The sequence below is a fragment of the Medicago sativa genome, chromosome 5 (genome assembly GCF_051527215.1).
Source record: "Medicago sativa cultivar Bolivia chromosome 5, Bolivia_mono, whole genome shotgun sequence".
Classification (NCBI taxonomy): Eukaryota; Viridiplantae; Streptophyta; class Magnoliopsida; order Fabales; family Fabaceae; genus Medicago; species Medicago sativa.
Genome location: NC_140753.1, coordinates 13966212 through 13979459, shown reverse-complemented (window position 1 = coordinate 13979459; position 13248 = coordinate 13966212). Strand labels below are relative to the sequence as shown.

The following is a 13248-nucleotide window of genomic DNA, read 5'->3' as shown; positions in this document are numbered from 1 at the left end:
CAAAGAAGAATTCGAGGTGTAGAGCTTCAAGGATTTCATGGGTGTTTGAGGATTCGAAGACTTGGAGAATCACCAATTTCAATGGTTACTTAAAGATTGGGGTTGTGGTTGCATAGAGATTGAAAATTAGGGTAATTGAGGGAATTCTTGTAATCACAACATTGTAATCAAATTTCAACCATAGTGGAAGTCATTGATAGAGACATACACCCTCCGGTCACTAATATAAACAAAAATCCACTTTTTAGATACATTCAATTAATGATGTATGTGATCTTTATTATATGTCACATACATCATTAATTGAATGTATCTAAAAAGTGGATTTTTGCTTAAAAAGAGTAGATGTGCCCCGAAGCGAGGACGAAAGGGAAACTACTGTAAATTCCAATGTCTTTTCTCTTCCCTTTCCTCTTTAATTTTGCATTAATTGATGTATATGAATTTGAATGATTGCTACTAGTTAGTTTAATTGTGATTCTTTTTAAAAACTTGGTCTAATCTTAATTTATTCAATTAAGATCCTTTTAAATTCACATTAATCACAATTGAACTTCAATTAAGGTTTTAATCATTAATTCATATACCTTATGTTCCTTAAAGGTAGTTTGTTTTATTCCAATTATGTTTGGTTTGAACTTGTCTAGTTTTCGAAATTGTGATTATTGAATATTGATAGTTGGTTGTATAAATTAATATTCTACTTTTGAACTTCTCAATTCATTGTGAGTCTTAGTTTTAATTCAATGTCTTTAATTTTTGTTATCGTTAATTGTGCACGAACCCAAAAATCATGCGTTTTTTAAACTTCGCTAAACTAGTAAAAATTTTCTAAAACGTTATTCACCCCTCTAATGCATACTCTTGTTTGCCATATAGACCAACAAATACACTACAAAGTAGAAAACATATTACAGTGACACAGATAAAATTCAATAGACAATGTAGTAAGTGGAAACACAAATAATTTATTATTTGGTAGTCAATTGGAGCTCCCAAATACAACAATACATAATAATCATCCCACAAGCACCATACAGATGTTATTATAAATCAAAAATGCAAATCATATTAAAAATATAATTTTAATTCAAATAGAGATACTGTTGGGAATTCCTCTAAAGGTTAATCCATCTTCACTAGAACGATGAAGCAAAGTGTAGGGCAATTGCACCGGCCCAGTTCGATTTTTCAGATCGGAATCATTGTTTCTTTCTGTGATTTTTCCTTCAATTTTGGCCAGCTTACTTCCAAACTTTTGAAAGGCTTGTAATGCTCTTGAATCAGATGTCCAAAACTTAACATCCCTCTCTCCAAGGTAGATTTCATCAGAAGCATGTCTTGACAATATCTCAATCACAGAAAGATCAATAAGGGTTTGATATTTTGGTGTAATTGTTCTCAAATATGCTTTTTGAGGGTTTTTCACCATCTCATCATAATTTGGAGTTCCTTTCTCCGGGATCCATCTTCGACTAAGTGTCGGACGGTTCAGAATATAACCTCCATAAGGATATTGTCCAAAATTAACAGCTGCATGAAGAGCAGAAGCAGTCCATATGATAATGGAACATGATTGGATTAAATCTTGAATATTCTGCATCTTAGGCCACCATGGTTTGTCTTTCAAGTCACCGTGACCTTTTTCTACAACTTCCTTCCACCAAGTTTGTAATTCAGTGTCATTTTGTACTGCTTCATCAATTGGATAATACAAGGAGACATAATCTTGGACCCATGACTTAATAGCATCCCATATCTCTAGTCCGTCAACTGCATAAGGGTAGTCCTCGATCACAAGACGAAGGCCATGTGGAGACGATGGATCCTCAACTGCTAATCCTCTATATCAAGCAAACAATTTCTTATCAATAAAAGTTAACAATTTGCTATCAATTTAGCTACCGATTTTTTAAATTGGCCGCTAGATTGGTAGAGAAAAATTTATTTACAACACTAGCATAATTGAAATATGCATCCAAGTTAGATGGTGGCAAATTACCTCTTGATAAGTTCAGCTGGTAATGCTTGATCAGTGAAAACCCAGTTCTTGTATGCTGCTGATGACATCTCAACAGAATTCGGCCCAGGTAAAAATGTTTCCTCTATGATTCTATCAGCATTAATTAGAGCATTTCGAGCAAGTCCGTTGATATTTATTGTGTCACGGAAATGGGGATCTAGCAACTTGTTAATAGGGTGAAGCACACTAAGATGTCTGTTTGTTGCTATGATGAATGGCTCAACCACTGCATGAGTATTCAACCTAGTACACATTGAAAAAAAGTATTATACATTGCTTATACTAAACTCATTACTCACTCCGTTCCACAAAAACCGTCATATTAGGTCATTTCACACAGATTAAGAAAAAACTACAAATGAATAAAAAATGAGAGAGTGAGTGGTAGATTTAGTTAGTAGGGGCCATACCAGTGGCTCATGAGTTGATGGTAGCATGAGTCATTTACAATTACATGAGCCTTGGCCAATAGCCAAATTGTACTATCAACACCTTGGTCTGCAGGCAAGATGATTTTGCTTTCAGCACCATACTTAACACCATTTGGATGTGGTAAACTCAACTCTATGGCCACTGGTTTCAAAGTTCCATCATCTTTTAAGAAAAGGATTGTCCTAGTGGCATAAGCTTTGGCATTTTTGTTTATCTTCTCCAAAAATGGCATGAATGCATCATGATAATCTAAGATGAATAATCTTTGACCATTAAGTGCCTGTTCCATAAGTATAATTTCAATCACTTAGTTTTCATAAATTTAAATAATTTATAAGCCAATTAATAATGACTTTTATGTGAAACATATTTTATATTTATATCATTACCTTTTCTACTGTGAGCCCACCTAGATTAATCTCCAGCTGTTCTTTTTTTAGTATACTAGTTTGATCACCATACACAGCAATATCTAACGTGCTTTTCGGTGGGAACTCCTGCCAAAAAAATAATTTAATACAATGATATGAGTTAAAAATATTAAATTGTGGAATGTGGAGCATTATTCATTAAATTGGCAGCATTGGTCATTTTACAACCAATTCCAATATCTCTCAAAGACTACAAGATCAAACTCTTACCCTCATGGATATAGATATGATAGAAAAAAAATATTAGTGGTTATAAAATAAACAAATTGAATGTACCAAAAAAAAAATTGTAAATAATATCTATGACTTTTGATGATAAAAAATACATTTGAAACTTACTTGTAGAAGGCGAATCACACAAGGGTTTACACCAGCAACCATCTCTCTTCCAAATTCTTCGTCAGTCATCCATGCAGATTTGCTAACTATAAAAAAATAAGAAATATATATTAAATTGGACTAATTCAATAAATGCACATGTTTCTTTTATCGCTAATGCTAACATAGGTAATGTGACTTTAATTTAGAATATATATTTATGGGAAATGGTAAAATTTACCCTGAGGGTTAGGGCACATGTTAAAGTATCAAAGATATAAATATTGCATTGGAAAATATGCCAATTGTTTTTAACATGTGCTTTTAGGGCATATGTTAGCATGACCCTATATTTATAGAGGCATATGATTGAATAAGGATGAATAATAATGTACCTCTGATTACATGTGGTGGTGGAAACTTGAGGACTTGTTCACCATCAGTGCGGAAAATTTCCTTAAGGACCGGTAAGGGACTGATTTTGCTCAATATGTGTGTAGGAAGTTCAATACCACCTTCAAATAGGTCACGCACTTCATCGAAGCTATCAAACTCATTTGGAGTGAAATTCAAATCAAAGATTACAGATTTAAACAAAGGTAACACATCTTGAGACAATGATTTTATTCCATATGTAAGGAAGTCAGATGACTTCAAGTGTCCAAAGTTTTCATCTCTTGGAACATACATCACACCTGGTCTCTCACTTTTAGGATCTGTCAACAATAAAAATATCATTAGAGTAAGAAATAAAAAAAATAAGACAACATTAGAACCACATTATTGACTCTCATATTTAGTCTTTAAAGTATATGAAAATAAAAAAAATTACCCTTTTTAGTTGGTTTTCGACCACTTCTAACCCTTCGAGGGTAAGGATGAGTGCTAGACCCTCCAAGGACTGGACGAGCAAGCTTGACATCTTCATCTGGATCACCAAGATCATTGTAGACATCATAATCATAAACTCTTTCCCATTCTTTTCGTTGTCCAGTACCATCTCCTCTTAGATTTTGCAATTCTTCTTGTCTGTAGAAGACTAATGGAGCTGGTGTTTGACTTGGAAGATATGTCTATAACAAATTCAATTAATATTTAATATTTTAGGAGCTAAAAATGCATAAAAAATTATAGAGCCAAAAATTAAAATGGAACAATTTTTGTTAATTTTTTAGAAATCGTAAACATAATTAACTTTTTTAATTAAGGATTTGGAGCTTACATCATTGGTAAAGAAGATGCGATCCGTTTTGTAGTTTTTGAAATTGTAAATCCATGAATTGCAAACAAATTCAACGGATTCACGATTAGGAATGTCATCAAAAGTGACACTAACAAGAAAGAACTCATGAGCTTGCATGTAGTTCCTTATGTAAAATGCTCCTGGAATTCCAAAATCAGCATCCCAATCAAAGTGAATGGTAAATGCATCTTGTCTTGCTCCCAAGGTTGGTAGAGTGGGGACATGTTTCTCCAAAAATACTTCTTTTCCAACTAATCCCTTGCCATTTGCTACAAAAATAACATATTCCAACAAATAAAGGAAAATATAATTTTGAAAGATGAATTCGTGATCAAATATTAGTCATAATCATGATCAAAATAGACTACATTTAAAACTTTGGTAACTTTATCTTTATCTCTTTCAATCAATCAATCTTTCTCATTTAATTATGTGTAAATTTGCATAGCATAAGAAGTCAATAAAACTTTACCCTTTATATATACTAGTATGGATACCCGTGCCAAGCACGGGCTAGAATTCAACCATACCTAAGTGAAAAAATGTTGTATGTATCAAGTGTTAGTTACATTTCAACATTGAATAAAAGAGTGGAGGTTGGACAACATATAAGTGGAAGATTCATATACTTAATACCTTAAATATTCGGTGAAAATGTAATATCATTCTCACTTGGATGATTGTTCTAGCTCCAATGGATCGATCCACACCAACGTGAGTTCCCCCATAAATTTCAACGGTCGTAACAAAACTCGGTTCGACTTTATAGCGGGAGCGCGAGTGGGAGAGTTGTTATTGTGTCAATTGTGAGTAAAAGTTCAACATTGAATTCAAGAGTAGATATTGAGCAACATAATATATCTAATGTCTTAAGATTTAGGGTGAAGATGTGGTGTCAATATCACTTATGTGGTTTCTTTTAGTCTAAAATGATGATTAAACTAAATGTATGATCCCCGGTAGTAAGAAAATTATGAACTATTTTTTTTTTAAAGTTTTTAGATGTCATGTATTTCTTTCAAATAATTCTTAATTCATTCTTTCAAACATTAATTTTAAATGAAACATGAATTAAATTTGTATGAATAAAAGCTCTCGCCAATTTGAGATTTTGAATGAGTCGCTTATACACATTGCTCATTTATCTTTTAATAATAATAATAAGAATGTAATTTCTTCAACAATTGAGTTCCACAAATGACTATATTGTTATATTCCAACAACACTTATTTATTTTAAAATAATTTATTTAATTAAATCTGTATAAAAGTGAAAAGAGTTGTTTCATAAACATTATTCTCTATTAGGCCCACCACTGTTTATTATGGTGCCAGCCCAATGGCTTTAAAGCTAAAGGGGTCCTAGTAATCTTAAGTTAAGTCGGGAGGGTAGTAAAGTTTGACCATTAAGTGTTCCACCTAGAATCAAACTCATGTTTTCCATAGTAATTCGTCGTTGATGGAGCTAATTGACCACATGAACAAAACTTCTTGTTTTATTTATTTAATTTTTTAATTTAACATCATGGTGATTTTGTTTGAATCTACAACAATTACTAATCAACATTTATTTATCCTCTAAAAAAATTAACATTTATTTATTCAATATTGGTATTAGCATTTTCTTTCTATTTTCATAAACTCCTAAAACATACAACACTCATGACATTCATATTTAAAAATGGTTTTTATAATATATCATTTCCATTTTTTTTTTTTTGGAGAGAATATCCTTTCCATTTATATAGATTAGAGCAATTAGAAAAATATACTCATAAGATATTTTGTATTTTTTCTCTCAAGTACTCCAGCGGTTAAATTCACACAATGAGGGGTATAAGTTTGAACATTGACACATGCATATCAATGACATTCATATTTAAAAATGGTTTTTATAATATATTGTTTCCATTTTTTTTGTTGGAGAGATCCTTTCCATTTATATAAATTAGAGCAATTAGAAAAATATACTAATGAGATATTTTATATTTTTTCTCTCAAGTACTCCAGCGGTTAAATTCACACAATGAGGGGTATAAGTTTGAACATTGACACATGCATATCAATATAAATGGAGCTTTCAACCGAGTTGCAATTATAGGACTGTAAAAATTATTTGAGCATTAATATGAATTATGAAATTAGAATTATTTGAAATATTTTTACTAAAAAAGCATTGATTGTAATGTGATTGAACTCAAGTAGTTAGTGAAATATGAATTATGAAATTAGAATTATTTGAAATATTTTTACTAAAAAAGCATTGATTGTAATGTGATTGAACTCAAGTAGTTAGTGAGTTCCAAATTAATGAGGAAACCCGAGTTTGATTTTTCAGTAAGACAATCTTTCGATCAAACTCCGGTATACAAAGAGTCCTTTACAACAAAAATATTTTTTTTCACAAAGAAAAAAATTCCTATTTTGAGAGGTAAAAAATTAATTACTTCACAAATGTTTATAATTTAAATTTAATTTCAATTGAATACCGGTATTAATCATATTTATGTGGTTAAAGGTCACTGCATGAAATATATTAACAATACAAATATAAATTACATATTAATAAAAAATGGGAATACAATCTTGGTTTAATTTCAAAGTAACTTTTTAAAAATTAGCAACAAATTTGTTTTTTTTTGTAGCAATTCTCATGGTCCAAGACAAAAAAATTGTAAATTATAATTAGTGATGATGGTGCTATGAATAAGAAATTTCTATAATAAGCTGAAAAAATTTAATGTAAATAGTATAATATTTAAGGCTTTAGTAAAAAAATTAAGACATTTTTTTACAAAAGTTTAAGGCATTGTTGTATACTTAGAAATATTTTATCACAAATTAATTTTAGCATATGTGGTCATATCAATGAACAAAGTTCATTTGATTAAATGTCATAATATTTTCAAATGAAATTCAAGATGATAAAAACAACAATTGGGACAAAGACTATCACTGAAATGAATAGAAAAGACCGTGTTGGCTCTTTTTTTGGATTTGATTTATGTCCCTAATTTTTTATCGGGTTAGATTTACGTCCCCTATTTTTTTCTCCATAAATTTTATTTTTATCTTAAAAAAACTTGTTGGTGTAGATCCTTAAAATGTCAATTATTTTCTATTTTTAATTTGCAAAATATCTTTTTTTTAGGGAATTAGCAAAATGTCTTGAATACTATTTAAAATGAAAGACATAAGATTTTATTGATTATCATAGTTTAAAAGTTATATATTTAATTAAGAAAAAAGATATCCTATAAAACAAATGCTTTTTTAATGTCAAATGTTAGTAGTTAGTTGTTAGATTTTTTTTCTTTCCCGAAACAAAATTAATTGTTTTCTTCTTCATCCAATTTTGTACCAAAAACCTATAACATCATGGAAAAACACATTCAAACCAAACCAATAAATAAATTGAATTAGACAATTGATATAACATTAAATTCTTGCATGGTTTTGCATCTTTTGTAGAAAAATAAAAGAAAAAAAATGTCATATCAACATGATATGTTATGGTTGAAAGTTGAGTGGAAAAACATACAATTTTCTTGTTATAAGAATTATATTTGTTGGAAAAAAAAATTATATTTAGCTTATTGTTAAAAAATACGTGTATGATTGAAACCTTTCATGATTTTGTTAAATCTAATTGGTCAAAAATTAAGACAAAGGGTGGATGAATCCATTTGATTGGTTGAGAAATCAAACAATGATAATAATTCTATGGCTGTCATTGAAACATGTTTTTTTTTGAGGGGGCAAAGTGTCATTGAAAGATATTAATAAGAAATCAAAAATTCATTTAGTTTTGTCATTATAAGACTTTTACCACTTTCCACTTATAAATAAGGTAATTAATAAAAATATTTATGCAGTTTTAAAGCATATGTGATTATCAATTTTAATAATAGAATGAATGATGGATACAAAAATATCACGTTGAATAAAACATAATATTTTTTTCACTTAAAAAACATAATAATTTAATAATCTTTAGTTAGGATATTAATTTTAAAAATAGTATAAACTCAGTTAAATATTTAATTAGGATGAAGGAAATAAAATATAAATTATTGTATGGTTTACTATTTTTTTGAAAATGCACTTAAAATTTTAGGGTAGCACCTCGCTCCCTTTTAGTTAAAGAAAAAGGAACTTTTTGACTCAAAAAACAAAAATCAAAGGTGCCATAAAATCGATTTTCTATTATGTATTTCTTATCTTTTTCACTCCAAAGTTATCGATTCAATCAATTTTTTGAAAATAGGATGCATTTCTTCTTGTCTATTGATTGGTTTCCATCTCAAGTACAAAGTAGCAAAAAAAAAAAAAATCAAAAACCAAAATAACATATAAAAGAGCAAGATATTAAAAGTAAAATAACAACATAAGAAACATAAGAAAAATTAAACAAAAAAGAATAGATAGATAGAAAAAGTTGTGAGTATTGAGGGATTAAAATAAAACAAAAGGGGGATGAAAGTGATTATATTTGAACGTGGTAATAGAAATCCTTCGTATATATTCTAATTTATATGTGATGCATTTCTTCTTTTCTGTTGATTAGCTTCCATGTCCAAAATAAAGATCTGAACAAAAACAAAGAACATATAAACACCAAAAAAAAAATTGAAAAGAGAATATGAATAAGAAACATCAACCTTAGAAATCACATAAAAAGGAACATAACAATAAGAAATGTTAAATAAACAATAAAACAATAAAAAATAAAAAAATAAAACAAAAAGATAATGAGGTTGAAAGCAGTGATCTTTTATGGGAGGAAGAAGTAGATGAAAATAATAAAAAAATCAAATTGTTTATATATAGGGAAAAAATCATATCATGATCAATTTTGATTGGTTGGTGAAAAATAAGTGAGTCATGATTCAATTTTGATTGGCTAATAGAAAATGAATGAGTCAAGATCCATTTTGATTGGTTGATGGAAAAACATTAAATGAAATGGGGAGTATGAAGATGCCACGTGTACTTTTGTTCAAAGATGTATGCTTTTGTATTATATAAAGATTAAATATATAATTTTGTATTCCGTCCGTTTCTAATATACATATCGCAGTTTTATAATGTGCACTATTCATATAACTTACTTTGAATATATTGTTTAACTAATATATAATACAAATGTTAACATGTAAGATGTTGTTTGATTTGTTTCAATAAATATTTTCAAAATATATTTTTTTATAATTTTTTATGATAGATAATTAAAATAATAATGGTCAAAATTGTCTATTGAAGTTGTTAAGTACGACATATATTTAGAAACGCATGAAGTAATAAATAATTGTTTTTTTCAATAACAAAACTATAATTTTTAGCTATCCTAAACTATCCAAATATTACATTGGATAGAAAAACTCTTATTTTAATATTCATTTATCATTTAGATACGCTAAAATCACCAAAATTATCAAATAGTAAAGTCACCCAATTCATCCTCCATAATCATTAAGAAAGAGTCACTAGTATATATAATATTAAAAACCCTAAACATTAAAAAAGGGGTTCGTGTGAATAATCATTTTTTGACTCATTCTATGAATGACCGTTTAAAAAAGGATTACTTTAGAATAAACAAGGACCACTTTTGTAAATATTCATTAGTTTTTTTTTTGAGAGATAAATATTCATTAGTTGAATAAACAAATTCAAGTAGGTCACACTTGTATCGGCCACTAGTTTCTATCAAATTATTATTAGAGTGAATATCAAACACAAGACACCTATTTTTTTAAGAATGGATGGTAAACACGACCTAAAACTTACTATATAACTTATACCATTGTTCGTCACCATTAATTTACTAAAAAATTATTATATTTTTTGGATCTTCAAACCTCTAGTTTCTAAAGAAAGAGACTTTAATGATTTAAAGTTTAATTAAAAGGTACGTAAAATTTGAATAAAGATTGTATCCGTTAAGATTCAATCTTCAGTTATTCTTCAACAATCCGACCTCATTAATTGAAGTTCTAAAAAATTATTTATATGTATACTATATATTGTAGCATCATGGACTTGATATATATATATATATATATATATATATATATATATATATATATATATATATATATATTATAATTACAAAGTTTTCTCTGTCTTTTAACGTTAACTAATCACCGTGAAAAATTTTGTTGAGCACACAAGAGTGGTTCTCTTCTCTCAATCGAAATTCCTCCATACTTAAAAGTTAGAGATCGACTCCCCAACCACTTACTTAAAAGTTCCAAATTTCTTACTACTTGGATCAATCTATTATTGATCACACTTAATATTTAATATAAAAATGTGGTGAGTTGGCTTGCATACTAATAATTTTGTGAAAATTCCAAAAGCATAAAATATTTGTCTCTTTTGAAATATATATGGAAAGAATGAGTTGAATGAACGTAAATAACTAGGTAGAGATGACAAACCATCCGTCTTGGTAGCACTGATCAACCGCATAGATACGTTCCGGCCTAAGAAGGCGGTTGCACCGTCAATTATCCCGCCGACCAAGCTGCCGGCAGCATCAAGAACGTTCCCGGCAGCATCAAGAAGACCACCTTGTTTGACGGACGTTACAGCGTTGAAGTCCAAAACATTTTTGGGCATCAACACCACAGTGCCCTTGATCTTTTGGCTATGATCCCTATCAAATATGCCAAACATCTTAGCTAAATATTTCTAAATCAACAATATTATTTGATGTAAATGAGAGAAAATAAGCTTAAAGCCTGTTGTGTTAGACTCTGAAAAAACCATGGTACTTATAGATGGTGAAGATTGGATTATAATCATGCTTGCAAGTGTGTGTACAAATGGAAAATATTTTTTTAGTGCTATCACATGCCAAACGTGGAAATATATCAAAAACATTCGTTAGAATGATGAAATGGACTTTTTATATAATTAATTGCTGTCATCGATCCACTATTGTATATTAAATTGTAAGTTGCAATGGTATTATTATTTTTTAACTTGGGAATTCTTTTGACACGCATTATAAATGTTTATTTCTTATCCGACGGCTATGAGATAGATTCTTATAATTTGAATTTATTTTAAAATTTTGTTCTTATCTCTTTAGAGTAAATTTCACTACGTTTTTCTTAGACCTGGAATGCTATAAGTTACATGTTATAGTTTATGAGAAGTGTTATTTCAAGCTAAAGATATTCTTACAATCGGTCCTTGTGAACTTAAATCAGTTGGTATGAACATTGCATAATATATGTCGAAGCTAGTTAAGAACACTCACACGCCCTACTTAGCTATTAGACTACTTCACAAAAAAAAAAAAATCAAGATTGACTCACAAAATAAATTAGAGGGATGTTATTTGAACAACCTTTTGTGGGACAACTTATGTGACAACCAAATATATAGAAAGAAAATTATGCAGTGGCACAAAAACCAAAACAATAGAGAGAAAAAGTGAAAACATGATGTGAGTATGAGAGAGAAAGTTGTCACCAAAATTGTCAAAAAATAGTTGTACAAGTATCATTTCTCAATAATTTTTATTTATTTTTGGTACAAAAGAGACATTTCTCAATAATTAAACACGGGTTGACCAATTAAAATTGTTCTTGGGCGTAAAACACGTTGAGTATGTAAGCCTAATATTATCTCACGCAGTCACGCTCTTAGGTACTCATAGAGCTGTAAAAAATGGGCCGGCCCGGCCCAAAAGCCCATATTTTTGGGCCGGGCCGGGCCTAAAAAACTAGCCCAAAAACACACTCGGGTTTTTTGGCCCAAGCCCATTTGGGCCATACAAAAATTGGGTCGGGTTGGGCTGGCCCAACGGGCTTTGGGCTGGCCCATTATTACCATTTAATTTATTTTTTGTTAAAAAAATAGTATATTTTTGAAAAAAATTATCAACTATTTTAAAATTTATCAATAAAAAAATATTTAAATAAATAAACTTAATAAAAATGAATGAATTTAGCTTAAAGTTTTAAAATTTTAAACTTTATAAACTATTAATTTGATTTAATTGAATGAATAATATAGAGTGTTGGAACATGTGTGGAAATTGAGTAAAAAGACTAAACACAAATTCCCATGTTGGATAGAACTAGTGTTGTGTGAATTAAAAAAAGTGGAAGTCTCACATCGGATGGAACACACACATTAGTAGTGTTTATATAGTGGGGGTGTACCTCTAATTAATGGGGGTACATAAGCACTAGAGAAAAAATATATATAGATATATATTTTATTATTTGGAAATGATAAATTAAATAATTAATTTAATCATTATTAGAAAGTGCTTTCTTAGTCCCCAAGTTTTGCTAAAATATTTTGGTACATAATATAATATATTTTTGTACTAAATTTAATATATTTTAGTACTCAATTAAGATATTTTTGTACTAGATCTAATATGTGAATTACTTAATCGCAAAGTAATATGTTACTTGTTCCCAAAGTTTCTCATATTACTTGTTCCCAAAGTTTCTCACTTATTAGTTGTGAATTTTCCCTATAATAGAGAACTCACATAGTGCATTCCACACACCAAAGAGTTTCATTGAGTTGTCGGGAACTCTTTCTCTCTTCTCCCTTTTTTGACTTGTGTTGACGAGTCTTTCATCTCTTCTCCCTCCTTCGACTTGTTTAACAAGTCCTTCTCCTTTTTCTACTCCTTTCTGTCCCTTCGAATTAAGAGTGTTCTTAAGACCATGGTCCCTTTTCGGTTTAATGTCCCTTCGGAATTAAGAATGGTCTTAAGTTCATAGTCCCTTCGATAATATATGTCCCTTCGGAATAAAGAGTACTTTT

At 29.4% G+C, this 13248-nt stretch overlaps 1 protein-coding gene across 1 annotated transcript; it reads right to left on the bottom strand.

Moving 5' to 3' along the window:
• Positions 1–948: 948 nt before the first annotated feature.
• On the bottom strand, positions 949–11199 carry LOC146920294 (seed linoleate 9S-lipoxygenase-like). Its single transcript, XM_085713696.1, has 9 exons — positions 10890–11199; positions 4427–4716; positions 4037–4277; positions 3600–3920; positions 3226–3311; positions 2845–2952; positions 2434–2735; positions 2003–2266; positions 949–1844 (listed from the first exon to the last, which is right to left on the bottom strand). Exons 1-9 carry the CDS (start codon positions 11125–11127, stop codon positions 1091–1093), a joined length of 2604 nt encoding a protein of 867 aa, XP_085569822.1. The 5' UTR covers positions 11128–11199; the 3' UTR covers positions 949–1090.
• Positions 11200–13248: the final 2049 nt, after the last annotated feature.